Raw genomic sequence first — 26,900 nt, forward strand, 5'->3', positions numbered from 1 at the left:
CAAGAATTTTTGGCTAAAAACTAGATGGCAGTTGTTCCTCACCCACTCTACTTGCCAGACTTAGCTCCATGCAACTTCTTTCTCTTCCCCAAGATGAAAATCAAGTTGAAGGGGCGAAGATTTGATACAGTTGAGGAAATTCAAGCAGAAACGCAGACGGTACTAAACACCCTAACAAAGAAAGACTTCCAGGATGCATTTCAGAAGTGACAGAAATGCTGGGATCGCTGCGCTCCCAAGGGGACTACTTTGAAGGTGATGGTGCAGAATAAGATTCAGGTAAGATGTAATAGTTTTTATTAATATATTTCGGGAACTTTTGGATTGCACCACATATTAGTATAAATGTAGCTACCTTTCCAAAATTTTCAAGGTATCAAGGTTCAGTATGTTTGAAGGAGTTTGTTTTTAACAATTTCCTATTAAAATTTCCCTGGACTTGATACTAGTTTATTAGCAGATGTCAGAGTCTGACTACTGATATCCATGATTTTAGGCACATTCACAAGAACTGTGAGAAGCACCTACAAGCTTCATCATGTTTCTCTGTCTGTCCATATGAACCAACTTGGCTCCCACTGGATGGATTTTTGTGACAGTTTATATTGAGGAGTTTTAGTAAACTCTCTCAATGTAATTTAGTACTGGTTAAAACTGGACTGAAATAATGGACACTTTACATGAAGACTCAAATGCATTTGTCTCCTACTCCATTGGTGAGAGTACACTGGGGTTACCATGAGAGCAAAGCCCTGTCATTAATTAACTTCACAGATGAAACATCTAACTGCATCTCATATGTTGTTATATGCACATATCCCATCTCATTCTCTTTTGCTTTCCTCATCCACCTGTTTTTTCTAAAGGCATTCCTCAATAGTTTATTTCAACTTGACCATGTATCATCCATCTCTCATCTCTTTTTCAGCCTCCTTACCTTCCTGGGATCTAGTAATCATAATTTGCCTTGTTCAAATTAGACTATAAACTCTAGTCTTTACAGTATTTTTATCGAACTGCTCTACTGCCATCTGTAAGCCATTAAGAGTTAGTGATGTAAAACTCTACAATTACATAACTTAACTATATGAAACAGAGTCTGTGACAGATATTTCTGAGCCCTAAAAATTCTAAAAACTGATTGAACATACAATATTAAAGACTACATAACACTGACTGCAACTTCTTTTATGAAAGTTTCCTTTCCTGTTGCATTCTTGATTCAAGTAATAAAGAGTCTTGAAAATCACTTTGTGGTAAAAAAAAAAAAAGCTGTCCATGTAACAGGCCGCAAAGGCCAATAGGGTTGTGAGAAGTCAAGGCTCCCTCATTTTCTCTAGACAATCGGCTCACAGATGGCAGTAAGGTTGTCAGCCCTATGTGCTGGCTGCCCTTGTGGCGTGTATTCCACGATAAAACTTTTTCAGCTTGTCTGGTGAATGTGTGTGCATCCACTGCTTTGACTGCTCCTTGGTTTCAGCAGTCAAAAACGAAACCCAGGTTCCATCACCTTGAACAATATGGTTGAAAAATTCATCACCATCTTTGTGGTATCACTCTAAAAATGTCAAAACTGAAGCTATTCTCTGCATTTTCTGTGCACCCGTGAGCATTTCTGGAACCCATCTTGCACAAAACTTGAGATGATAGCCTAGCCTGTGATAATATCATAGAGAACAGTCCTTTAAATTTGTGAAAATTCATACAAAAGTTCTGTAATTATTAAGCACCATTTTTCACAAATTATTTGGTCAATACTTTGAACAAGATCACTCATTACAGATGGCCGGTCAGCCACCTCGTTATTCATTGTGAACATCTGTTCACCCATCTCTGGACATTCTACACCATTGTGTTACAGTTCTTTCACTCATTACATTTTGGCTGTAAACTGTGCATAATTCAGGATGGATTTACATAGATTCATGTTTTTAACATGAAGAAAATGGATGATTGCATGAATTTTATATCTGGTGACATTATCAATCACAGAATGTATTATAACTCACTCTCTAGAGACAAGAACAAAAATTAGGTAACCAGTTATATGATGGTTTACAAGGCAATGAGTCACATGATGCTACCTTGCATGCGCAAGCTCTCCCCTGCTCCTAAATTAGTTGCCTAAAATAAAGAGGTTACTTTCTCAACAGCCCTCATAAAACCCCAGAGTGAGTTTCCAGACAACCTGTACTACTGACCTTAAATGATAATGGTCACATTATTATAAGAACACAATCTTGAATCTCTGAAGAGTAAAGTAAAGTAAGTAAAGCTATCCCTGTAACAGGCCATGAAGGCCCATAGGGTTGTGAGACGTTGAGGGTCCCACATTATCTAGACAATCGGCTCAAAGATGGCAGTAAGGTTGTCAGCCTTAGAGTGCTAGAAAAAACCTTTATGCATTTCCTCATTCAGACAAAGGTTTCTTTTATTATTATTATTATTATTATTATTATTATTCTAGGGGTGAGGGGAGACTGATCTTGTTGGTCCATTGTACAAGAGTTGAATGACAAGGAAGAGAAATGAAGCATTTAGTAGAATGCGAATTGGTCGGGGGAACCCAATTACAGTATATATCTGATTATCCATGTCAACGAAAGGCCAAAGACACATGAATAATTAAAAAAATGGATAATTCAACTTCTGAAGCATGAGATCATGGTGACCATTGAATATAGAAATATGAAAATGTACACGTAGCATCCAATTTGTTAAATTATCTTGAAAACCTTAAGATTTGTGGAAAATATGTACTGAATGTAAAATGTTTCATATCTATCTACAACTTCTGTTTGAAAAATTTATCACTCTGATACATTTTTAACAAATTATGCTTAAGGTATACACAGAAATGCATGTAGGTCTTAGCCTATTGTGATTGTTAACCTATATGTGACAGGAAAGAGAGAGAAACAGTGTTGATGGTGGATGAATGAGAACATAGCAGCCACATTATAAGTCTGTAATAACATTTAATAAACATAACTGTCTATAAATGAAATATTCTATGCATTTTTAAGGCCTAGCACCACAAAAGAACTTAAATTTGGTTTCTCAGATAACAGTATGTGTCAGAAACAACATAAGAAGGCACATTTAAAATTATTTGTAACTGACAGCTAATGATAAACATTTGATTTTTTTACTGCACATTATCAGATGACTTTCTGAAATTTTACAATTTTTTTAAATTCCTACTTCCATCCAGATAATTCCCTTATATACTGAAACTTTAAGATTCATAACTTAAGCTGTTCACAAATAACAGATTCAAGTGTTTTCCAGTGTTGTCTATAAGAACTGTCTTGAAAGAATATTCACAGTGGTATGTACCAGTAACATTTACAGCAGCTTTTGATTCTGTTGTACCAACAACTATTACAGCATGCACCAAAATTTACAGTATTGAAATGAAAAGCCATCCTGTTGATACCACTGTCTATTCATGTGAAGGCCCCTTGCACAACAGAACCTTCTCAAATCCTGAAGAAATGGTCCAATCACCATGTCCCTGTACCATTCTTGGGTGACGGTAAGAGCACTGCTTTCCTCATCCTCAATGAAATAGGGGCCTAATATACCGTGTGCTGAGACGGCACACCATATCGTCACACATGTACTATGTAGCGGTTTCTGGACGATAACATCTGACCACTCAAAACCAAGGAAGCGAGTTCCTGGCGTCCACTTACGTATGAGCGGAAATAATATTCAACTATGAATGCTTTATCCTCCGTCGAGAGACCCATTTCCAACAACTGCACAACACAACTTCCTTTTCACTAGTGGGACCACGTGTGGCTGGAGCTATACCCCGTTGACAAACACATGTGCGTTCGAGATGCACTAGTTTCAGTACTGAATATTTTGGAAATCATTCTTGAACATATTTACCTGTATTAGACACCTGATTCGAATCCAAAAGGCATAGATTGATCTAAAGAGGAACCCATAAGAGTCAGATGCAAGTTCTGATGTTTCTGTTGATACAACAAATCCTCCAGGTTTACAGAACTTGAGGCAAGGCTGATATGCAACAGATCCTTCTGTGTTGAAAATAACGTCAAACCTGAAAGCAACATATTTATGATATGAGACAAATATATACAAGATTGGTCATGCAAATATTCCATAATGATATACACAACATTCACAATGACATACTTTGCAGTTTATTAAGTTTACTTATGGTATGCTTATAAAATGTAATGTAACACTTTACAATATACATGAACAGTTCATTTATGGCCTTAAATAAGATGTACTCTATTATGGGTCAATATGACTGCAAGTCTGAAATGCACGACAACTTTTAGTGAATTACTGAAGTACTGAATTTAAACAAGTATCTGTTCGCAACAGCTTAGGTGCTGATACTAGGTCAAAGATGGACATGACCTTTGATAAATTAGTGCAACGACCTCCAACATGAAACATTACCAAAATTAGTTCAGTGATTCTAAAGTTATTAGATGACATGGTGGAAATTTTTTCTTTTGCTCAACTATTTCATAATCAGAAAGAGTTACAAAAGTGCAATGAGCATAAAATATGCACTTCATTTATCTTTGCAACTTCTATTTGAAATATTTGCTGATGCAATAAATATTTGGAGAGTTATGCACAATTTTTGTTCAAGGTGTATGTGGATTTCATGTAGGAAGAAAGTTCCCTCACTGTTACTGTTGTAACTGTATCAATGAAAGAAGAAGAGAGGGGAGGCCAAGGTCACACTTCTGCAAGCCTATTGTATCAGTCTGCCATGTGACACTGCACTGTGAACATGCATTGTTTTTACATGAGTGCTTTCTTGACTTTGTGTTTCATTTTGTCTGTGATGCATGGCAAAATTGAGCAATGTGTCTGCATCACGTTTTGTGTGAAGCTCAGTAATTCCTCTACCGAAACCCTTGAAATGCTTTGTGAGGCTTTTGGAGAACATTCTTTAAGCCCGACAGTAGTTTCTGAATGGCATTCACGTTTCAAGGATGGTTGAACTTTCAGGGTGACCAAGCACCAGCAAACGACAGAAAATGTTGAAAAAATTAAAGAACTCAACCATGAAACCAATGCTGAACAATCCATGAGCTCACAGACACTGTTGGAATTGGTTATGGAGTTTGCCAGGAGATCTTAACAAGAAATTTGAACATGGACTGTATTGCGGCAAAGTTTTTTGGTAAAAAGCAGTGGCACATAAATGTGTGTCTTGAGCTATGAGAGAAGGCTAATGAGGACCCAACTCTAGGATCATAACAGGTGATGAAAGTTGGATATATGGTCATGATCTAGAAACAAAGCAACAATCATCACAGTAGAAGAGCCCACAATCACCAAGAGCAAAAAATGTGTGGCAGGTCCAAAGTTCAGCAAAGAGCATGCTCATTGTTTTTTTTTTTTCGACATGAAGGGGATGTTCACTGTGAATTTGTTTCTCCTAACACTACGGTCAACTCTGACTTTTACTCATGCTGTGACATTTTGAGAATCTTGAGAGAAAATGTGTGACGAAAGACAGGAACTTTGGCGCAACCACAGATGGCTCCTTCATCACGACAATACAACCTGCCCACACGTCCCTAAAAATCACAGAGTCTATGACTAACAACAACACGGTTATTATTCCCCATCCTCCATACTCACCAGACTTAGCCCCCTGTGATATTGATTTGTTTCCCAAATTGAAAATTAAACTGAAGGGATGTTTTGAAACAGTGCCTGACATCGAAAGGGAATCGTAAGTGGTGCTCAACAGCATTAAGGAAAATGACTTCTGCGGTGCTTTTTGACTGTGGAAAAAACGATGGGATTGCTGTATACGTTCACAAGGAGAATATTTTGAAGAAGATGACAGTCAAAATTGAGTAAGTTAAGCCAGCATTTCTTTTTTGATCTTGTCCGGGATCTTTCCGATAACACCTCATGAAGTGTCCATTCTTTTTGTCAAATTTGAACCAACAATGGAAGGAACCTAAAACGTTCAGTGATAGTCTCCCATATTCAATTTCATAAAAATCTATCCAACAGTTTAGGCACCAATACTAGGTCACATATGGACAACATTATTGCATAAGATATTCTTCATTTAGTTTTAAAGAACCAATGGTGAGAAAACTAGAAATGGAGTATGAATGAAAGGAGATTAGAATCGACATGAGTCACCATTCTACATGTATTTTACATTATGCCTGTGATCTCCTAACTATTTTTAAGGGCGTAAAACTGTCTCTCACTTGAGGAAAGATAAAGAAATTAATGTTTGGGAACAGATCTGGAGATGAAATAACAAGGCACTGAGAAAACTGAGTACTTATGAGTGTCATCATTTGTATTCCACATAGATTACTGTCAGGAATATTCATTAAAACAGGATGAAGTGGGCAGGACATGCAATGAGCATGGAGGAGACAACACTAATTGGAATATCTCATGCAAAGAAACAACTCTGGAGATCTTGCAGACTGACTGATTGAGACATAGGTCACTTAATGAAGCTCCGTCAACCACAGATTTTATTCAGTATGGTCTTTTTAGAAGCAACTGCACAGAGAGATTGACTGTCTGAATCTTAAGTCATCATGAAAATCTTTCAAGTGCAGATGTCATTCAGTATGACTTTTTGAAGGTTAACAAATGGAGAGACTGTGGAAAACCAGAGAGCACTCTGGCCAGGATTATTGGTATCCCAGCAGAGATCTGAATTAGGCATATATATGAGTGTAATATGTAGTGTATTGAAGGCAGAGAATCCAAGAAATGCAAAAATTCTCAAGTTAATTTTCACTGCATGTGAATAATCTTAAATTCTGAGGAAGAATCCAAAATGAAAGCCTAAATAGTATATTTAAAAACAAGAAAGAAGGGTGGGCGGGAGGGAGGGAGGGAGGGAAGGAAGAACTGGTCTGGATGCTGTGAAGAAGGTTAAAATCTCTTGCCCCTGCCATGAATCAAACTGATTCCTCAGCCATCCAGCCCATAGCTTGTCATTATATTGACTGAACTTTGCCTGCACATGTAAAAACAAGAAATCACTCAGCCGTATTTCATGGCAAATGCACCCCTGTGGTAATCAAAAACGTTTCACTTATGCTTTACATCTGTAATGGAACAGGAGGCTGCATGTTGTAAATGTGGTGGACATCCATTGGACGGCAGGGGAATATTACCTTTGACAACACTTCCAATGGTACACATTTACCACGTATTGTTATTTTTATTATCGATGTTTTCACAATCAGTCAATTTTGTGGAAACACTGTATATGAAATAGCATATGCATTTTATTGATATATAAACTTTTATTCAAGACCATTTTCTTTCAGGCCAATAATCAGAAAGATATGTCCAAAAATGTACTTAGACCTTAAAACTTTTAAGATGGTCTATGAAGGATTTATGGCAATTGCATGACATTTGTTGGAAAGATTACAAAATATTTTGATAACCAGATATACATAGGTAAGTCAATAATTAAGTTACAAATGGATATAGAACTTAAACAAACAAGAGTACTGATTTGAAAAATGCTTTTATTTCTCAACATAATCTCCCTGTTCATTGAGGCACTTGTCCCATCGTTTCACAAGCCCCTGAAAACCAGCACCATAAAATTCTTGGGGCTGCTGTCGGAACCAGGCCTGTTCACATGGCATGGCCTAACTCATAATGCATGACAGGTTAGGTTTTCAAAAAGTCTGTGCACACTGGGTGCCGCTCATGCTGACCCCACAACACAAAATGCAAGGAATTGGTCTGGCATTACAGCATCTCAATTGCTACCTTGATGAAGGACATGATATGCTAGCCCAAATTGTCACAGGTGATGAGTCTTGGGTTTACCATTACCAGCCTGAGACAAAGCATGCGTCAATGCAGTGGAAACATCCTGCGTCGCCTTGAGGCTGGAATGCGCTGAGCAGTATGCCTTCGTGATCCCAGAAGACTGTGAGCATCACTTTCCTGGAGGATGGTGCCACCTTAGACTCTTTTTGGCAGGCGACACATGATGTTTCCACTGCATTGATGTACACTTTGTCTTGGGCTCGTAATGGTGAACCCAAGACTCATCACATGTGACAATTCGGGCTAGCATATCGTGTCCTTCATCGTGGTAGCGATTGAGATGCTGTAATGCCAGACCCATTCTTTGCATTTCGTGTTGTGGGGTCAGCATGAGCGGCACCCATTGTGCAGACTTTGTGAAAACCTAACCTGTCATGCATTATGAGATAGGCCATGCCATGTGAACACGCCTGGTTCTGACAGCAGTCCAAAGGATTTTATGCTGCTGATTATCAGGGGCTTGTGAAACAATGGGACAAGTGCCTCAATGTACAGGGAGATTTTGGTGAGAAATAAAAGCATTTTTCAAATCAGTACTCTTATTTGTTTAAGTTCTATATCCATATGTAAGTTACTTATTGACTTACCCTCGTATAATGAAAACTTTGTTTGCAGCGAATGTGTTAAAATCCTAAACACAAAACAATTTTTTTTATACCCCTCTCGTGAAGCCAGTTGATTCTGAATATCTGCTTTCTCACATACAACTACATCATGGGCACCTAGTGCCTGGATGACAGGAGTTCCTCTTAAGGTTGTGACAGCAGTGACATGAGCTCCCCATAACCGAGCCAACTGGATGAGTATACAACCAACAGGACTGCAACCCATGTGAACCAGGATCCTACAAATGACAGAAAACGAAGCTGAACCATGTGTCCTTTTACAGGGCTCCTCCTTATTGTGGGACTAAGCACCGTATGATGAACAGCACTGTTGGTGCATATTGGCTAATGAAGCCCCCCCCAAAAAAGTATGTGGCATAATCATTAATAATTTTAGATTCTTTAATTCACACATGCATACACATTAAAATCTCTCTATAGATGAATCTCTGTTAAAAGAAAACAGCCATGGGTCTCAGGAGAACATTTCTTATACAGACCCTTCATATCCAATTATGAAAGTTCTGTAATAATAAAATTCCTATAAATACAATGATCTTGTCGGTAAAATGAATTTCCTTGTTGCATTTGTAGTTCTGGCAGCTACATTCATTAATATATTCACTACCATAAAAGTGTTAATGGTCAATAAAGCTTCGCTGCCTGGTATGATTTTTTTTTTCATTGGCGCTACAGCCCTCATTTGGGTCTAGGCCTACCTCCATGAAACTCTCCGTTTCACATCGGTTTTACTAGATCTTAGACATACGGTAGGACTCCTTGGGCAGGTGATCAGTTTGTCGCAAGGCCTCTACCTGTACACAAACACAGAAAAACACACACAAACATCCATGCCCTGAGTGGGATTCAAACCCACGATCCCGGCTTCCGAGCGAGCGAAGACAGAGCATGCCTGGTATGATTTTACATCTATAAAATGTATTTTTTCCTTTTAATTAATGATGAAAAATGTTGAGACATCTGTCATTTTCATTGCGGTGCTACAAACAGTACTATCTTCTGTGATGCGGGAGAAATTTTAGAGGGACGTGTGGCCTTCATCTGCAGGGTTGGAGGGTAAGTGAAGTAAGCAATGCAGGCCAAGCATGGAAAAAGTAGCCTATATTCATACTATTTTCCACACTCAGTTTACTCTGTTTGCTGCTTCATTACTTGGCTTGTCCTTCAACCCAGATGATTAGTAAACCTCTAGCAGACTGCGTAGCAGCACATCCCAGAAGACAGTACTTTTCCATAACATGTTATGTTTGTCTAAATCCCAAACTTCTGTGTCAGTTCTATACAAAATTTCACTTTTTCATGGCAACATGACACAACTATGTGTTTAATTAGCTATTTTAAAGCCACATATCATTATCTGTTAATATGCTTTTGTTTTGGTAAGAAACAGTCACTCTAATATGAAGATTTGTATGCAGAATGACAGATCAACTCTTGCTGCATATTTCACTGCTTTATATATGCAGGAAATTTGTCAATTTTGTTAGGGCATTGCATTTTCACTAAAAGGTCACTGCATGGGTTCCTGCCTTTCCTTCTCTGCCAGCTGTGGTGACGGGGAGGAGTGTGTATTTTTAAGACAGATCTACATTTCAGTAAAATTGATATTTCTCATCATTGTATGGGAGCAAGACTTTGAAATCTGTGCAATACAGCCAGTAACTAACATCTCACCTAATTATATTAAGCATGTACAGAGATCCTTCAGGTGAGGTTAATGAATTTCTAAGGAGACTACATGCAACTTTAAAATATCTGTACAATCCAAAGTCTGAGTTTATAATCTGTGGAGACATAAACATAAACTATTTAAATGAAAGCAGAAAAAAGAAGTAAACTCTTTAAAGGACATACAATCTGTCACACACACACAGTGAATTTCACAAGAGTTCAAAATTCTTCAAGCACAGCCACTGATATCTTTATAGATAATGCAAGGTTAAGCTCTCCTTGTACATCTCCTCTAGTCAATGGCCTCTCTGACAATGATGCTCAATTTCTTACAGTAAATGATATTATTGCGGAAGTAAATTCAACACCCTTGAAACAGAGAACCAGAAAAATAAATAGCGAAACCATTGCTCAATTTCAGCATCTATTAGAAAATGAAATGTGGGAACCTGTTTTCAAAAATAAGGATACAAATTATAAGTTTAACTCTTTTTCACATATTTTTCTAAATATGTTTGAAGCCAGTTTTCATATGCTGAATAAAAGCGTAAGTAGAGTAACAAACCACTGGATTACACAAGGAATAAGAATATCTTGTAAACATAAAAGGCATCTGTATGTAGACAGCAGCAGCAGTAATAATCTCTACATGAGAGCATACTACACAAGGTATCGCAAAATCCTGAGTAGAGTTATAAAAGAGGCTGAAAGGCAGCATTACTGTAGGCTTATAGCAAAATCGAATAATCAGATAAAAAAACCTGGAATATAATAAAACATGAAACAGGAAAATCACATCTGACTGAACAGATGTCTTTAATACTCTTTTTCTAACAATTACAGAAAATCTAAACTTGCATCAGGAAGTGGGAGATAATGTCATTTCATTTTTAAGAGAGGAATTTCCTAGAAAATTCCCTGGTATTAAAACCATTCCAACCACTGAAATTGAAATAAAAAGTATAATACATTCCCATAAAACAAAAAAACTCTTCAGGTTATGATGGAATAACAAGTAAAATGTTAAGTTTGTGCATCTCTAATCAGTAGCCCATTAACTCACATCTGTATCACTCACTATCCACAGGAATCTTTCCTGATCGTCTTAAGATTTCAGCATAAGACCACTATATAATAAAGAGGACAAGTCTAGTATGTCAAACTACAGGCCAATTTGACTGCTAAATACTTTCTCTAAAGTAATTGAAATAGTTATGCACAATAGATTAAGCCATTATTTGTAGAGTAACAATATACTAGTCCCAGAATAGTTTCGCTTTAGGAAAGGAATTTCCATTGAAAATGCAGCCTTTAAGTTAACAGACAGTGTGTTGAAATCTATTAATCAGAAAATGCATGTTGGTGGAATATTCTGTGACTTGGCAAAGGCTTTTGACTGTGTAAATCATTAAATTTTATTAATTGAATTACATTTTTTTGGCATTCAAGGAACAACGTTAAGTTGGTTCAGATCCTACCTAATAAATAGAAAACAAAAGACTGAAATAAAATCATCAAATTCAATCCAAAGTACCTACTCAAACTGGAGAATAATAAAACATGGAGTTCCACAGGGGTCAATTTTGGGGCCTTTGATTTTCATAATTTATGAAACGACCTCCCTCCTACACTAAGGACCTCATCAATACCTACAGTATTTGCAAATGACACTAGTGTTATAATTTCTGGTAAAAATTTATATGATTTCTGCATGTTATCAAGCAAGGTTCTTTCACAAATGAGTAAATGGTTTTCTGCAAACAAGCTGTCCCTGAACCTAGAAAAAACAAACTTAATAAAATTTATAACAAAAAACTCACCACAATATCCATTAAACACAGGATATAATGATAATTATATAGAAGAGGGAGTAACCACAAAATTCCTTGGCTTGCAAATTGATAATCATTTAAACTGGAAAACTCATATTGATCAGTTGATTCCAAAGCTAAGTAGAGCATGTTATGCAGTTAGATTCATGTTACATATTAGTAACACTGACACTCTCAAATCAATCTATTTTGCTTACTTTCACTCTTTAATGAAGTGTGGAATAATTTTCTGGGGTAATTCATCTGACAGTAAAAAGGTATTTACATTGCAAAAGAAAATTGTTAGAATCATGATGGGTGTCAAATTCCGTAATTCTTGTAGAGGTCTATTTAAGAGATTACAGATCCTAACTTTTCCTTGTGAATATATATATTCACTAATAAACTTCATTACAAATAATGAAGAATATTTTCAGACGAATGGGGATGTACATAGTGTTAACACAAGACACAAATACTGTCTTCATAAGCCAACTGATAACCTCGCATGCTTTCAGAAAAGCGCATATTATGCTGGAATCAAAATTTTTAATAACCTGCCATCTGATCTCAAAGGTCTTATGAATGAAAAGGCATGATTTAAAATAGCACTGAAACGATACTTAAATACACATTCATTCTACTCTGTTGATGAATACCTATTGTCTAGAAAATAACTTATGTATCTTTAAATAGCCTTGTGTGTAGTCACTGTGTATGCTTGGTTTCTTTTGTGTGATAATTCCGTTGGGACTGTACATATGTTTCGTATTTATATGACATATTCCACATCCTACAGTTATTTTGACTAACTTTGGATCCATGGAATGCAATGCAATGTAATGTAAAGGGTGCACAAGACACCAAATTTTGTATTATGCAATAGAATTTTGCATGCAAGATGGGGAATTCTTTTGCTCCATCTGTTCCTTTGTGTTCACATGTCCATAAAAAATCAACTTGGGATCAAGTTCAGCATCACTGACTTCAGCTCTTCTTGATATTCACATTTCTTCTGTTAGGCGCTTTAGATGCTTAAAAGATCAGTGTTCAAGTTGAGCTCCAGTACTGTCCAATCAATCCTTGGCAATGAAATTCTGATTTCATCTTTTAAACATGGCATTTGTTCTTACCTTATTGAAAAAATTCCGAAGAGCATTTTGTAATGTTGCATATTCCTTTCTGATATTTTTCGCTGGTATGTGCTCTTAGTAATGGACCATCTTTCCTTTCCATCGTTTTTTTCTTTTCTTGTTACCCAGTTTCCTTCCCTGCATATGATCTTGTGGAGATACGGCACCATAGTTCTTTAGAGACCGGTGGGGGAGTTGCATGATGGCAACTGAGCTATGCAGGAGGCATAATGCTTTATTTCCAGGCTAGGAGGCAACAGGCATGTTCGTTATTTTTCTGCCAGAGAGATGGGTGGATGTTTGACAGGGATCTGCATCATATTGAGTCTGAAAATAATATGTGTGCAGACTGCAGCCATGACCATTTTTTTTTTCCTGTGGAGCTACAGCCCCAATTTGGGCCTAGGCCTACCTCCATGAAACTCTCTGTTTCACTTCGGTTTACTAGATCTTACACATATGGTAGGACTCCTTGGGCGAGTGATCAGCTCGTCGCAAGGCCTCTATCTGTAGACAAACACAGAAAGACGCACACAAACATCCATGCCCTGAGTGGGATTTGAACCCACGATCTCGGTTTCCAAGCGAGCGAAGACAGTGCATGCCTTAGACCGCTCGGCTATGACCAATTTACAGGGTGTAAATAAATATATGTTACAACGCTTGGTGGTAGATAGATGGGTTCAATCTGATATTTTATTAATACACCCACATCCAGAAACACTTTGTTTATGTTCTGGGGCCTCTGAAATGTGAAGGAGGATGCCCTTACCTCTTACCTCTGCGGCTTACTGGTGATATCTACCCAACATCTTTCCAAGAGACCTTACTGGAGCTGCTGGAAGTGGTGTCTTTGTACGTCCATCATAAAATGTGGTTCCAGCATGATTTCACCCCAGCACACAGCACTAATGTTGTCTGTGAGTATCTGGATGAAACCTTTGGCAACAGATGTATTGGACATGGAGGCCAAATAACCTGACCCCTTCGCTCCCCTGACTTGACTTCATTGTATTTCTTTCTCTAGGCGTACATGCAAAGCCTGGTGTGAGAGACTCCAGTCGAAACACGTGATCTTGTAGCATGAATTGCAGTAGCAGCTGGAACCACCCAGGAAATTCCGGGAATCTTTCAAAGAGTTCAGCATAACATAGCCAGGTGGTACAGAACTTGTAGTGAAGTCAGCGGCTGCTATTTTGAGCAACTTTCCTAATGTAAAACAATGATAACATTCCCTAAAACTTTCAGCCTTGGGCAGTACATGACAGTATTCCAGGCAGAAGTATACACCATTAAGGCATGTACATGTATTATGGAGAATCTTGATAGGAACTACAGAAATAGGAACCTCTACATTCTGACAGCCAAGCTGCACTTAAAGCACTTGACAAACACCAGATCAACTCAAAATTGGTCTGGGATTGCCACCAAACTCTCATGGAACTGGCCAAATATAACAGGGTACAACTGATAAGGGTGCTGGGGCATGAGGGTATTCCTGGAAATGAAATAGCAGGCCAATTGGCCAAGATTGGAGCTGCAGTTCCGTTCATAGGACCTGAACCAGCCTGTGGCATCTCTATAGGAGTTGCCAGAAAGGCAATGAGGGACTGGACAAATATGAAGCACAAGAAATACTGGAGATCCTTAACTGGACTCAGGCAAGCAAAGGGACTCATATGAGGACCCTCTACTAAAAGAGCGAAGGAACTGTTGAAGTTAAACAGGAACCAGCTACGATGGGTGGTACGACTATTTACAGGACACTGTCACCTCAAAGGACACCTCTTCAAATCGGGACTAAGTAACAGTTCAACTTGTGAGAGGTGTCAAGAAGAAAATGAAACAGCAACACATATCCTGTGCGAATGTGAGGCCTTAGCTTATTTAAGATTGCGCCACTTGGGTCAATATTTTATGAAACCAAGTGACTATTTCGACGTCCCCACGTACCAAATCCTACGCTTCATTCAAAACGCGGATTGTTGAGGGGATAATCAGAAGGGAAGGCACAATAGATCACTGTGATCATGGTGCAAGAGCCAAGAAGGCCCACCCCTTATACATTCATTCATTCATACTCCTAAAACTTACAAATCCTCTTGGAAACCTCTGTGGCCTTTAGTGCCAAAAGGAAGCATTTCCAGACATGGGTGTATAAAAAAATTATGATCAGATTGAACCCATCTATCTACCACAGAGCGTTGAAACATATTACTTCGGCAAACTGAGAGCATAACTTACAGTGCACTGTGGCTTATAAATGAGAAATTTCTTAGTAAGTTTCATGGTATTGTCATTGTTTGATCAAATATGTTCACTCTGTGCTTAATGGAGTCAAGATTTGAGGTAATATGGGGATACCATAAAAAGAACTCCATGATTTTAGTCCGCAAGTGAACTACACCGACCAAGTGACTGCTGCTTGTCGGTGAAGTTTAGTGTCAACTTTTGCGGATAGAGGGTGTCAGCACAATGAATCCCCATTGCCGTTAATTTCGGTTTTCTAGACCGGAGCCGCCATTTCCTTGAAACAGTTCCTCAATTATCATCATGAGGCTGAGTGGACCCCGTTCCAGACCGACTACTTCTCAGAAAAAATCTGGTAGCGCCCAGAATCGAACCCGGACTTCTGGATTTGTAGCCAGGAACACTGACCACTAGAACACAGAGGCAGTCCATGGGGATACCATATACACTGCAAATTTATTCTGGCTTGTCATTAATATGAAAGTAGGAGATGAAGAGCAGCTGTTTCGTCATTTCTGAATGTGTTAATCTTCAATATACGTACATACACACATTCCAACATGGGAATATAATTTGTATATGTAGGAATATGAAGGTTCCTTCTCAGAAATGCAAGAATCAGCAACACTGGACAGAGGCTTAGTCAAATCTGCTGCATAGTCAAAGGTCTGCAGTAAATGAATCATTAGTCACTATGGTTATGAAAAGGTCAACCACAGCTGCCAACACAGAAATTATAAAATGAAGATCAACAAGGATGGTTTTTGTCAAGTGGGTTGGATTTTGTTCTTGGAATGAACTCAGTTGACAGTTCATAACAACATGGCACACATCATGACTGGTTGTGGTATATATGCATAAGGGTAGATAGAAAGATAATTTCCTCAGCCAGTAATTCACAACCATGGCTTCTACCATGCTGTCAAGCCTCCAAAAAGCAAAGCAAAGTCTATAAAGCCTGATCAGATACTTGAAGTATGACAATGATACTTAGGAATCTGAAAATGACTATAATGATACCGTGAACGGTGAAAATGATTATGAACGTGGGCCACTTCTGCAACAAGAGAAAGCACTTCTACAGAGTTGCTATATGAGGTGTTCAAGTGTTGATACCACTACTGAAATGCCACACAGCCTCAGTCCACCTGATGTCTCTGAGGAAGAAAATGAACAGGATGAGGCGTCGAGACTGGCCCACTATAATAAGAGATGATAAATAGTAGGGAGATTCAGACTGCTGTATGGTTATTGCTGCCTGGAGAGTTGGTGAAGCATGCTGTCAGTGAGGGGGCAAAGGCAGTTACAAAGTGCACGAGTGCAAAGTAAACCGATATTAGCAAGCAAGCTCACAGTAGACACTGTCAGCTTGCCCTGGAAGAACAGTGTGCACAACTATATAGAGGATCATAGAAAAAGAAGAACAATGAAGCATCACGCATATATGGCAGCTCCAGCCCACTTAGTTTTATTTTCTTGTTGCTTTTTACAGCCGATATTATCACCATTATTTAGACACACTCAATGATGGACTGTCTCCAGTATCTCACAAGGATGAATATGAAAACTTTCTTGTCCTGGCTATTAACAATAAATGGAATACCATATATGAGCCTAACTGACATCCTGCTGGGCAACAATGGCTCAGTTACATATGATAAGATGAGACAGATTTCTATATATCCTTCACTCCTTATAAAGAAGACAGCAGAAATGAAAGTAGCAGACAAAAGGTGTAACAGACTGTGGACAACAAGAGATGTATGTGAAATTCTGAATGACATTTACAAAATTTTACAATCCTTCCAAATGCCTGGCAGTAGACAAAGTTACTGTTCTCTTCAAAGAAATAGTTTTCGTGAAGCACATTCCAAAAAAGCATAAAAGTTCTGGCATAAAAATACACAAACTATCTGACTCCAGTGGCTACACATATGACATGAGACGTTTACTGGGAGAAGGATGAAGAGCAAAAGGTACAAACTTTACAGCTACATGTGTTGCAGTGACAGAACTTACTACAAAAGTATAAGGATGCAGTCACAGATAGTACATGTATAATTTATCCTCTTCTGCCTTATCCGATGACCTCACAAAAAAATAAACTGTTGCAGGACTGCGAGATAAAGTAGGAATGGCATGCCACAGGACTAGGACACAAGAAAATTGAAATGAAACAGGGTGACATTCAAGTGCAAACCAGGGCTTGATGGCAGTGGTGCAGAGGAAGAAAAGACACATTCATATGATGACCAATATTCACAATCTATCACTATTGTAACATGCTGCGTTACTGAAGGCGCCGTTCGGATTGTTAATTGGTTTATTTAACAACATAAAAATCACGGCTACAATTAATTATGACAATATTGCGGGGTTTCACAATTTATAACCCTAATCGCAATAATCTGTTTACAATGTTGCGGGGTTTCACGATTTATAACCCTATTCGCAAATCAAATCACGCTATTGTCAGTAGACTACACGTTTCACAGTACGGGAGCTATACAAGTGTCACTGTGTTACACACTCCCAATTATTTCTCAGTTACACACACTGTCACTGATTATCACACTTTTACTCGTTCACTGCTGACTGGAGAACTGTTGATCACACACTCTCTCGACTACTACTGAACTCGGCGATGGCCACATTTCAACTCTTCTCGCAGGCAGCATAGCTCTCTTATATAGTGGCTGTGTGTGCCTGTTACGTAGCAACGCTGTTACCTCACGCCGTCTTGCGTCACCGTGCGGAGGGGGGGGAGGGGAGCACTGACTCATCCGCCACGTCACTGTGGCCTGAGTTGCCACGTTGCTGCTGGGTAGGGAGGGGTTCTCCGTTGCGCAACATGTCACCCTATAAAGCCACACAATGTGGAAGAATACAGCCATCACATGGGTGATGTGGATAAGGCAGTAGCTAGCAGCTGCTCAATCAGCCCGTTCACACTGAAATGGACATATAAACTGTTGTTCCATCTGCTAGATCTGGCTATCCTGGACAGTTACATTCTTCTTTCTTCATGTAGTGGAAAGAAAATCTCACACAGAGAATTTTAGTTTGTCCTAGTGGGGAATATGCTGGCACATGCAGAACAACAGCCATATACTCAGAGACCATTATGTAGGTCAGCAGTCACTAGATGGAACTCTAGTAGCAATAAGCACTGGCCTGTTCCATCTAATCAGCCCTGGTGCCACATATGTTATGCTAGCAGGCTAATGAGAAAAGACGGTGTAATGGGTTAAGAATGTAAGGAGAGTCTACGTGTGGACAAAAATTGTTTCTTGGATTATCACAATTTCATTTCATTTATTTATACGATGTAGCTGTAAAACTGCTGCAGGTGCAACCTCCCTATACAAAACTGAAGCCACCAACTGAAATGTTAGCAAAAGAAACTCAGAATTTAGGAAGTTCTACATTTTAATACAGCTATGCAATTAAGATACTGTAACGTGGTTGAGTGCGTCTGGATTGGTAATTGGATTTAATGAACTCTTAGAGATCCATGAATACAAGTTAATTATAACCATTCATTAATTCAGACACTTCACAGTTTACTGGGGCACACATTTAAGTCTTCTCAGCCTGTGTGTTTTCACCAGTTTTTTGTAACGGTTTCCAACAGTGGACATTCCCCTTCCTTTGGGTTCCTGAACTGTCCCAGGCCTCAGCTGCCAGCTTCTCACAGCAACAGCTCACAATGACTGAACCTCAGCAGTTCTCTGACTAACTGACTAACTCAGTTGCTCACAACCAACTCAACTCAACTGACAGATTTAACTCCAATGACTGTCCTGCTCATAACACCTCAGCACAGGCTGCACAGAAAACACCGTTCCTCTGATGATATTTATGGGCCATTACATATTAATGGCCGTTGTGAAGTTATTTGTTTCATGGTTGTTGCCTAGCAACAGGTCTACAGGCCATAATATAAAGAGCTTACACTTCATAAAATATTCAAATCAAACATGTGATGTTCCAGTCCAGAGGTTCCCAAATTTTTATACATTGTATCCCCCCTTAAAACATTTCATAAATTTCATTCCCACATTCCAGGACATAAAATTTAGCTATGAGTATATGCCTTTTTTATAATTTACTTATATTATTCAATTCATTTAATTTAGAGGACTGAAGTAGAATATTTGCTTCATGCCTGGATTTGTGGAGGATGTGGCTGGCTCTTTAGGCATAACTTCATACCGAGGTTGGAGTTTTGAAATGACTGCTCTAAGATCGTTTTCTAGGTTCATCATAGAACAATACTTTATTTTTATGGCTGTCACTGTTGAAAATCCAGTCTCTCACAGGTAGAATATTGCAAAAGGAAGAAGGATGTTCAGAATTTTCCTGCCAAAGTGAGGGAACTACCCTCCAATTCCCATCCAAAATTCTATGTATGACTTCCTAGGAAACTGAACTTTTAAAGAAGTATCAGACATAAAGTCAATACAGTTTTCTTCTTCAAGAGAGAGAGGCCATAATTTTGAGGCGAATATAAATGGAATGTGATCCATTTGTATTTATCACTTACGGTTTCTGGAAAATACTTAGAAAACATGGACTGCATATCAACCAAGTTATCTTTGACACATTGACCTGGGAGGTAAAGGATGGCCAGCATGTAAGGCTGACAACCATACCACCATCTATGAGCCAATTATCTACACAAAATGTGGGAGCCTCAATGTCTCACAACCCTATGGGCCTTCACGGCTTGTTCACAGGGATAGCTTTACCTATTTTTTATAGCTTTACATTGATCAAATCCAGTGTCACATGTTTCATCATGATCTTCCTCCACAAAACCCTTGAAATGAGAAAAAACGTCCAAAATTTTCCCTTATATTTTTCTGGCCTAGAAGCCGAACTTCCTTCACTCTTTCAATCACTACAATGATATTGCAGGAAAGCATGTCTTCATTAACTGTTGCAGCTTCAGTGCATTTCACATAAGCTATCAAATGACCAATGCCACTACAGTCAGTCCTTTTCATCAATCTGTATTGAAATACGTTTGTGTCTCAGCTTCTCAATCAGCTGTTCTTCTGTCTTCTGATATATCAGCAATCCGTTGTGAGACCATGCTAGTTGATAGCGGTATATTATGAAGCTGCTGAGCACGTTTTTCACTGAACATTGTTTTACCATTTCTATCACAGTTTCAGCAATTATGTGTGGCTTCTTGTTCTGTGCTATTCTCCATGACACTTGATAAGATGCTAACAGGGCTTTGAATGACATGGTAGTAGTATTAACAAAACTCCTTTGCTGCATGTGAATTTCACCAAGTTTTCTATGGAAGTATTGTTTGGTCCTGTTTTCCAATTCTCAATGTTTTGTTTCAAGCTGCTACTTCAGTTTATTTGGCTTCGTACTATCAGCTGCTAAGATACCGAGATGCAAAACAAATGGGGCTCTTAATTATAACACTTGTGAAACCAAAAGACAAATATGATTCATGGTACTTATGGTTTTGATATACAAATCCGATTACTGTTTGCCGTAGGTTCATCATCTGGTTCTCTTTTTATACACATTAAAAAACTATGAATTGTTCTATGGTTCAGAAAACACTACTTGTTAGTGATTGATACTAGACTGTAATGATTATGTGTAGTAAATATTACAGTGTGTATGTTTTATGTCTGTACACTATGGAACTAAAATGTTTATATGTTAACACATCATATTCTATAAATGAAGTGCTTCTATGTCTTATCACTGAAGAATATCTACAATATAAATGCCTTTATGAACTTACACTAACAATGAATAAGTTGCCTTAACAAGTTTTGTGACATCAGTTGTATTGCTCAAGTCTCTGCTTTCTGGCTCTAGAGAAGTGGAGAAAGTTAGGGGTGGAAATGGTCAACTTGAGGAGTTTCATAACACCTAACAATAGTGAAATAAGTTGGTTTAACAGTATTTATTATTATATGGGGTGGGTTTCCCCATGCACTGCAACTAATAGTCTACTGTACGTCCCCCTTTGATATTCTACCAGTCGCCATACCCTACCGGTACTGGTGCGTGCTATCAGCCCCGTTCAGCCAACGCGGTCGGCCCTCAGTACCTGATACTTCCCCCATCTACCAGGGGCATTGGAAACTACTTGGGCGGGGAACTTTTTGCCTAATTTAGCTCAGAGGTCTCCTAGAGACATGAGGATCTTTTACGTGCTGTAAATCTATGAAACGGGACCCATGGCTTAAAGTCCCTCCCAGAGGACTTGTTCCCTGAATTTTTCCGCCCTTAAAAATTCCACGACCTCCGCTGGGTTTGAACCCGGGTACCTTGAGTCATGAGGTGGGAACGTTACCCCTACACTATGGAGGCCGCTTGGTTTAATAGTAAATTTGTTGGTATTCCTCACAGAGCTGCAAAGCTGAGTCTCTAGCAATACATACTGTCATTTACTTCCTACAAATGCCTATGCTCTGTGTGAGTTTGAAATCTGTAATGTTGTATGATAACTAACTACCTCAACCAAGTAAAGGATTTTAAAAAATGTTTCTCCATATTTTGTTTAAAATACCTTTTCACACAAACCACATGTGCCCCCCCCTCAAAGGGGTGCAATCCTCACTTTGGGAACCTCTGCTCTAGTGAAAATTTATGTCTCCAACAGAAAGAGAATTTAGCACGACTCATTAGAAAAGTATTGACAACCACAAAACCAAATTGCAAACAATTCTGAGATATGTAATCCAATTAATTTCTGTGACTAGTATCTTCAGTAACTTCATGGCTATGGGTTTCATCCTGAGTTGACATTTTTTTTAGGTTTCAATTGGATGGACATCTGAACACAAGAAATCATAACCTTGCAAGCAGAAAAGTAACCTTCACTCTATGACGAAGCTGCAGTCTGCAGGATATGCAGCACTCCATGCAGTAAGCTTGCACACATAGTGGTAATGCCCTGGCAGAGCAATATGGTGAAAATAACAACAAGCATGACTACAAGTATGTCATGCATATAGCTGGTTACTTGGTATCATATGATCATGAGTGTTAAGGCGTAGGATCTGTTCAGAAAGTTCTAGAACTGAATGCACAATTTGAAAATAAAGCACACAATATAACTGTTAACCAAATGACTTAGTTTGCATCTTTTGCTAACTTTACCCTTCTGGTGAGAGGTCTTTGTTTTTTCTCAGCTTTGTGGACACTTGTTTACTGAACATGTCTCATTTTGAAACTAAACCAATTAGAGATGTAAACAGTGGCAGCTGTTGAACTATTTCTTCTTTATTGACAATTTATGAATGCTCCTTGCAGAAATAGGATCTTAAAAAGTTTTTGAAGAGCCTGAGTATTTGCTGGCAAGTTTATTTACAGTGCCAATTCTTTCTTGTCTGCTTTTGTATTGTTCTTATATGTGGTCTAACAATAAGGTTCGCAAACTCATTGCAGTAAAAGTGCTACATACCTCACCACTGAATATCACTGTGGTTGCCTTCAAAGCACTCCCCTTGGGAACTTATGCACCAATGCCAGCACCTAGTCCACCTTTCAAAACAATTTGGAACTGGTTTTGTGGAATGGCCTTCAGAGCTGCCATCGTATTAGTCCTGATCTCATGAATGTCATCAAAATGTCTTCATTTTAATATTTCCTTTATTTGATTTGTTTAATTCTGGTACATCACACTAATAATATCATGAAAAGTTAAACAGTTCCATCCAGTGTGACTAGTGAGGAGTTTTCTTATAAATAAATAATTGAAATAAGAAAAATCTTCACCAGTACACTAGATGATATTTCCTTTATCTTTGGGAACAGAAAAAATCACTGGGGGCTAAATATGGTGAATAGGGAGCGTGTTCCAGCACAGTTATTTGTTTACTAGCTAAAATCTCCCTCACAGACAGTGACATGTGTGCAGGCTCATTGTTGTGATGCAAGATCCATGAGTTGTTGGCGATGGCACACTGTAACACACTCAGACTATAATAGATGCCACTCAGAAAGAGACTGCTAAACTACAACAACAACACAGCTGTGAAACACTGATATGCCAACGTCATCAAACTATACTGAGGTTTCTGTCCACTACTGCCACAGCAAACACATGGTGGCGAGTTCGCGAACTTTATTGTCAGACTTTATATATTTGACAGAGCTCAAAATACTGACAATAATCTTCACTGAATATTAAATTCTTCTCTTGGCTCTAAGCCATTTAAAAAATTCCAACAAAATCACAATGAAAAACAACTTCTAAGACTTGATAAATGGCCTACAAAAAACTAGCTGTGACAGAAGAGTCGAGAAGAAATGCATTGGTGGCAAATGAGATGTGTACTCTTGCCCCCTTGTTTTTCTCTAGTGCAATAATTATCTGCACCAAGAGGTGTGAAAAAAAACCACTGTCTAAACTTGCCTCAATGGAAACGGTGCTAGATGAACATTCATCAGAATATCATCACTGGTTCTGCCTAACTTCTGCCACTCGTTGAGCACTTGCAAGATGCTGATTTATATGAACGTCAGCTTCTCTTTCTTCATCATTTCTGCATATAACATGATCCAACAAATGGTTCTTGCATAGATAACATTTTTAATTCATACTGGTAAATTCCCCTTTTTAGATGTGATATCTTTCTTTGCAGGAAATATTTTAAGTGCAGAATTCAAATATATCATTCCTATGGTGATATTTTGGGACCCTAATTTCTGAGGTTGGAAAACATCTTTAAAAACATTTTCTAAAATGGGATCACTGTAGTTGTGAATTGGCAATCAGAAGATCAGTGAGTAAGAAAGATATCAAGGAAGGCAGTCATGGCCTATTTTAAGCCACTATCCCATAATTTACTTGCAGGGGCTGAGGAAAGCCATCAAAAATCTCAGTGTGGACAGCTGTTCCCAAGCTGGAATTTTAATTAGAAACTCTGAAATGGCTCTAATTGGACTGGCTTAGAAGAGATAGGGTTATATGATTGTATGAATTTGGCTTACCTTTTATCACACGTCTTCACGGAATCAAGATGTGCTTGATTAACCAAAGCATCCCATGCAACTGTTCCAGCATAAGGAATGCTAGTAGCAATTTCAAAACCTATTCCTTTTGGTTTCCTTGCTATATGCCTTTCTTTGACAACCACATATTCGGCCATTGTCCCTGGCATCCAATATGGAACAGCAAACCAAACTTCATCTCCTATTTCAAATTTATTCACTTTTTGACCAATGTCAACAATGATTCCAGCACAGTCTCTCCCTAGCACAACTGGGAATTCACCTACCACATTCTGAAACAACCCAAATGGAAACAGTACTTACATCTGCTACAGTAAAGCTCATGCTAGTAGATTATAATCTAAAAATTGCAATATTATATTTATATTTATAAGTGCTAATTCAGAGAAATCAAAATTAACGTGTGTAAATAACAAGATATCAACGAAGTAGATTTTGGTAATAACGACAAAAGGAACAATCAGGGAGACCTGTGGTTTTAAATTTTAAATGTTACACTAGTGCAGTGTGACATACGAGAGTAATACATCTGATGATGGCCGTTTGTGGCCGAAACATGTAGTGTGTAAAGGAGAGAAAAACGAAAGACCTATAATATATGGTTTGCACTGAAGACGGAGTTTGTATCATGTATCGTATGGAGTGCAACAGGATGCTTAAATAAATATATAAATATAGACAGGTTCAGAATCTTAACTTGAAAATTTTTATTTATGCGTAGTTTCTGCAAATAACTGGAAAAAAAGAAAGGTAGTGTTATTTCATGTGGTAAAGAAGTAAAGTTGTCCCTGTGCTTAGTTAATGAAGTAGTACACTATGAAGACATACGGGGGAGAGGAGGTATAGCTCAATGTATTGTTAATCTCAGATCAAATGAGTGGTCGGTTTCATCCCTCTTTGGGCCACGCCATAGATCAAGTGGTTAGTCGCTGGTTTCCCACTGCGGCGGCCCGGGTTCGATTCCGGGTCTGCTCAAGTGGGATTTGTTGTGGACAAAGAGGCGCTAGGGCAGGTTTTCTCTGAGTACTTCGGTTTCCCCTGCCAATCTTCATTCCACCAATTGCTCCACAATCACCCGGGGATGGTACAATAGGCCAGAAGTGGCCACAGTACAAGGGACTTAGTCTTACCCCACTAGCAATAAAAAGAAAAATTCATCCCTGTTTTACCTTGGGGTAAATGCCCCTACTGCCTTCTCAAACAGAAGGCTGGGCAGGCACCAAAGCTGGTTCAGATGCTGTGGAGGAGAAAAAATCTCTTGCCTCTGCCAGGAATTGTCCCCTCACCCCTTATTCTGCAGCCATCCCGCCCATTGCTGATTCCAATTACTTCACATGAGCTTATTTAAATGAAACATTAAGAAATACCCTGAGTGACTATAATACAGAAGATACAACCTCTTTATTACAACCGTCACAACACAACAAATATCAAGATCAGTGCCTAGTTTAATATAGAAGATTAATTTCCTTTTCAGGCTAACTCTCCACAGATTTCCTGGGTTTGCTCAATTCTGGGAATCAAGATGATTCTTAAGCCATTAACGTATGGGAGGCAGGTACGCAAAAAACAACACAAACATAATTTCCTGAGCAGACTAAGCCCATCACTCCAGCATTAATTTGCATTAATTTGTCTGAAATCTGTACATGTATTAAACTGTGCAGCCATTTGGAGATGCTTAATAGTTAATAATAATTAATAGTTCTGTCTTCAGCACAAATATCAACTTCTGCACACATCAGGTAATTTGAAAATTTTAACCAAAATAAAATCTGATAAATTATTTCTATCTGCTGTTGCTATTGCTACCCATTAGACTAGAATGGTAAATATATGATCATACTACATTTCATTCATTGAAATTCTGTACTTCAAAATGTGTGGACAGAGTTCATAACCGATTAAATTTATAAACTCCTGTACATTAGGTATAAAAACTAACATCACAGTTGTACCATGAAGTGGAAAATTATATCAAGATATGACTTTGTCTTTCCAGGAATTCAAAATATAGTTTATTCTTTCATGAAAACAGGCATAACACAAACTACAATTAATTTATTTCTTAACCACTCTTACATGCTAGGTTAATACAATTTAAAAAAAAAATAGTTCAGTGTCAGCTTGTGTTTATGAGTTGTTCAGACTTCCCTTCATGATAGTTTGAAATGTATCCAAAGCCCCACTCACCCAGTAGTCTACAAAACTGTTAAAATACTGCAATACTAGCTCAGTTTCCTTCTTCTATATTGTCACCCTTCCCATTCTGTTCTTCAGCTCTCTGTTCTGTGTTACCACTGATATTTGCATCAGTCATTCTAATACCTTCATCCATGGGTTGTATTATGGCTGTAACATTTGGGGAGGGGCAACAATTTTACACTGATGAATCACAAACACCTGCCTCCTTCACTCATGGCTAATGTTCAGCTTTTTAATTATCATCAGAGCCATAAGACTTTACATATAAAAAGTGTGCTAGGCAAAAAAAGTTTTTTCTCTACAATTCTGCTCACAGCACTTTTTACTTCATTAAATATGCACAAGGAAACACATAG

At 38.3% G+C, this 26,900-nt stretch overlaps 1 protein-coding gene across 3 annotated transcripts in view; it reads right to left on the reverse strand.

Annotated features, from left to right (window-relative positions):
* The window catches only part of LOC111861216 (reticulon-4-interacting protein 1 homolog, mitochondrial), a 60,740-nt gene that overhangs the window by 21,614 nt on the left and 12,226 nt on the right, over nt 1-26,900 (reverse strand). For all 3 annotated transcript variants that reach the window (XM_023845607.2, XM_023845609.2, XM_023845608.2), the window contains exons 6-8: nt 24,319-24,611; nt 8,507-8,692; nt 3,901-4,075 (exon numbers count right to left, since the gene is read on the reverse strand). In XM_023845607.2, coding sequence (XP_023701375.1) covers nt 3,901-4,075; nt 8,507-8,692; nt 24,319-24,611 — 654 coding nt within the window. The remainder of the gene's footprint in view (nt 1-3,900; nt 4,076-8,506; nt 8,693-24,318; nt 24,612-26,900) is intronic.

Source organism: Cryptotermes secundus, unplaced genomic scaffold, assembly GCF_002891405.2.
Source record: "Cryptotermes secundus unplaced genomic scaffold, Csec_1.0 scaffold1799, whole genome shotgun sequence".
In the NCBI taxonomy this organism is placed as follows: Eukaryota; Metazoa; Arthropoda; class Insecta; order Blattodea; family Kalotermitidae; genus Cryptotermes; species Cryptotermes secundus.